The following is a 2,149-nucleotide window of genomic DNA, read 5'->3' as shown; positions in this document are numbered from 1 at the left end:
CAAGTGAAAATTCTCTTCATGAACGTCTATGTGAAAATCCAGGTGAATTTAACGTTAAGTTTTTGGAGTGTACATAACAGGAATGTACATAACGTGCGATCCCTATAAAATGTTTGATTCATGAAATATAGACAGTAATTTTTCATTTTGATTATAATCAAAATCACAACAATTCTTGTTGTGGAAATACCCATTAAAACAAACTCAGTTCTAACAACATTCTAGATTTGTTATTATTTGAAGGATCATCTTTAACCTTTGAATAATTTCACCTGATTATGATATTGAAAGCATGTTTGGTCAATAATAATTATTATTGACCAAACATGCTTTCAATATCATAATCAGGTGAAATTATTCAAAGGCACTCAACTCATTGATAATGTCGATTTACCACTTCCGAGTTTTATTAATAGGTTAAAGATGATCCTTCAAATAATAACAAATCTAGAAGGTTGTTAGAACTGAGTTTGTTTTAACGGTATTTCCACAACAAGAATTGTTTTGATAGCTTCCTAAGTTTACTATTCACTGCAACGGATGCAGCTGTAATTAATCGGTTCGGCGTACGAATCACCGCAAGGCTGTGTAATTCGGGGTCAGCTAACAGCTCTAAGACGTTCGTACGTTTGTTAAACTTCTGTTATCTCGCTTATAGCATGGCGCTTACAAAACCGACACTGACTAGCAGATGAAATTTTTGAGAGTAAAATAATTGAAAATAAGTCTGGATGGAATTTGAAGATAGAAAAGGGAAAAAGATTCCAAGAATCTGTCAAAAAGTTTGAAAAGTAATAAATTTATTCCTCAAAATTTTATGGAATACAATTTTGTTGTCTGGTGTTGAGGCTTAACTGCGATTACAGAAACTCATTTCTTTTCTATAAATTATTGATAGTTGCCTACTGAGCAGTTAATCGTAGTCATGATGCATAAGTCAATGTTCGTAGTACTTTCGCTGGCACTGATTGCTTCTGGTAAGTGTTTCATTCAATCGTCAGAAATAGAACTATGAATTTATATGATGTTTCCTACCAGTTTCAGGAAGCCCAAATCAGGATGCATTTCAAACGAACGTCCTGCTCGGTATCCAGAGGAGTTTGCTGGCATTCGAAAGAATATGTTTGACAACGACCGGAACAGGCAAGGCTTACAAATGGCTTCAAAACTCACTGACAACGAGCATCGACTGTATTGGGGAAGATGCGCGCTCGAGTATGTCGGTGGATGACCTTTGCCGAGATAGTAACTCGACAGGTTCCTGCCTCGATCCGGTTATTGATGCTTTTGCCCAATGCTGGCCGCGAGATGCGAAGACGAATGCCTTCGTTCTGAGGAAAACCCGAGACAATATCGTTGAAATGATTTGCTCCGGGGAACTCGTCAAAGGCGAAGGTAAGGAGCTGTAATTATTTGTAATGAACTCAATCCATTAAAATAAAACCATATTCAGATACCGATGCTGCCAAGAAAATGGAATGCAGCGCCACTGTGCGCAAAGGTTTGGTCCAATGTAAAGTTCCGATTTTGTTCTCGGATTTGACTGCCCAGGAATGTAGGTGAGTAGAGGAATTGACACGCAGATCAAGTTGGTAATTTTTATTGATAAAATGTTGTTTTCTGCCCCCTTTCAGAGACATGGAAGTAGGGCAAACATGTTTGCAAAACCTGCTCGCTACCTGTGAGGGCGTAAATTTGAGTAAAATCATCAACCTTCTGTTGTTCAACATCCGTACGGCCAACAATTGTGATCAGGTTCTCTCCCTACAATGAGTAAAGGGTAGAATTCATAAATTTACTTCTTTATCTTATCATTTTCAGTCGTCCGGAGGAGAGCTGGCGGAAAATGAGATTTAAATTATAGCTTAGTGTTGAGAAGAATACTCAATGAGGTGAACGAAATTTCAAACAAATCAAATAAATACGAAGGAAGGTCAAAATCTTTAACCGGAATCTCGTTGGTGTTGTTTTTGTTCGGGGCTGAGAACTCTTAGTAATTTTGCTTTCCGTAGCATTCCTATTTTCGTGTAAATGTTCTAGAGACTTTTGATTACAGCACACTTCCTAGTATCAGCGGCAATGTAATGGAATCTTTTGGAAACCACCCACGCACTGTGCTGTGGTGGCTAAAATGGATGATAAGGTGTTT

The 2,149-nt window shown here is 37.8% G+C and overlaps 1 protein-coding gene across 1 annotated transcript; it reads left to right on the top strand.

The window, feature by feature from the left end:
• Positions 1-823: 823 nt before the first annotated feature.
• LOC129748545 (uncharacterized) lies at positions 824-1,947 on the top strand. Its single transcript, XM_055743198.1, has 5 exons — positions 824-977; positions 1,039-1,395; positions 1,454-1,559; positions 1,635-1,755; positions 1,822-1,947. Exons 1-5 carry the CDS (start codon positions 926-928, stop codon positions 1,855-1,857), a joined length of 672 nt encoding a protein of 223 aa, XP_055599173.1. The 5' UTR covers positions 824-925; the 3' UTR covers positions 1,858-1,947.
• The last annotated feature ends 202 nt before the right edge of the window (positions 1,948-2,149 follow it).

Source organism: Uranotaenia lowii, chromosome 2, assembly GCF_029784155.1.
Source record: "Uranotaenia lowii strain MFRU-FL chromosome 2, ASM2978415v1, whole genome shotgun sequence".
Classification (NCBI taxonomy): domain Eukaryota; kingdom Metazoa; phylum Arthropoda; class Insecta; order Diptera; family Culicidae; genus Uranotaenia; species Uranotaenia lowii.
Note: the sequence above shows the minus strand (reverse complement) of the source record. Positions and strands in the feature narration are given on the sequence as shown.

Bases quoted from the DNA above. Each gene is read 5' to 3' on its own strand.
- LOC129748545 (XM_055743198.1), top strand. From the start codon at position 926: ATGATGCATAAGTCAATGTTCGTAGTACTTTCGCTGGCACTGATTGCT. The intron at 1,560-1,634 runs GTGAGTAGAGGA...GCCCCCTTTCAG, and splicing joins TTGACTGCCCAGGAATGTAG to AGACATGGAAGTAGGGCAAA. The intron at 1,756-1,821 runs GTTCTCTCCCTA...TATCATTTTCAG, and splicing joins CGGCCAACAATTGTGATCAG to TCGTCCGGAGGAGAGCTGGC.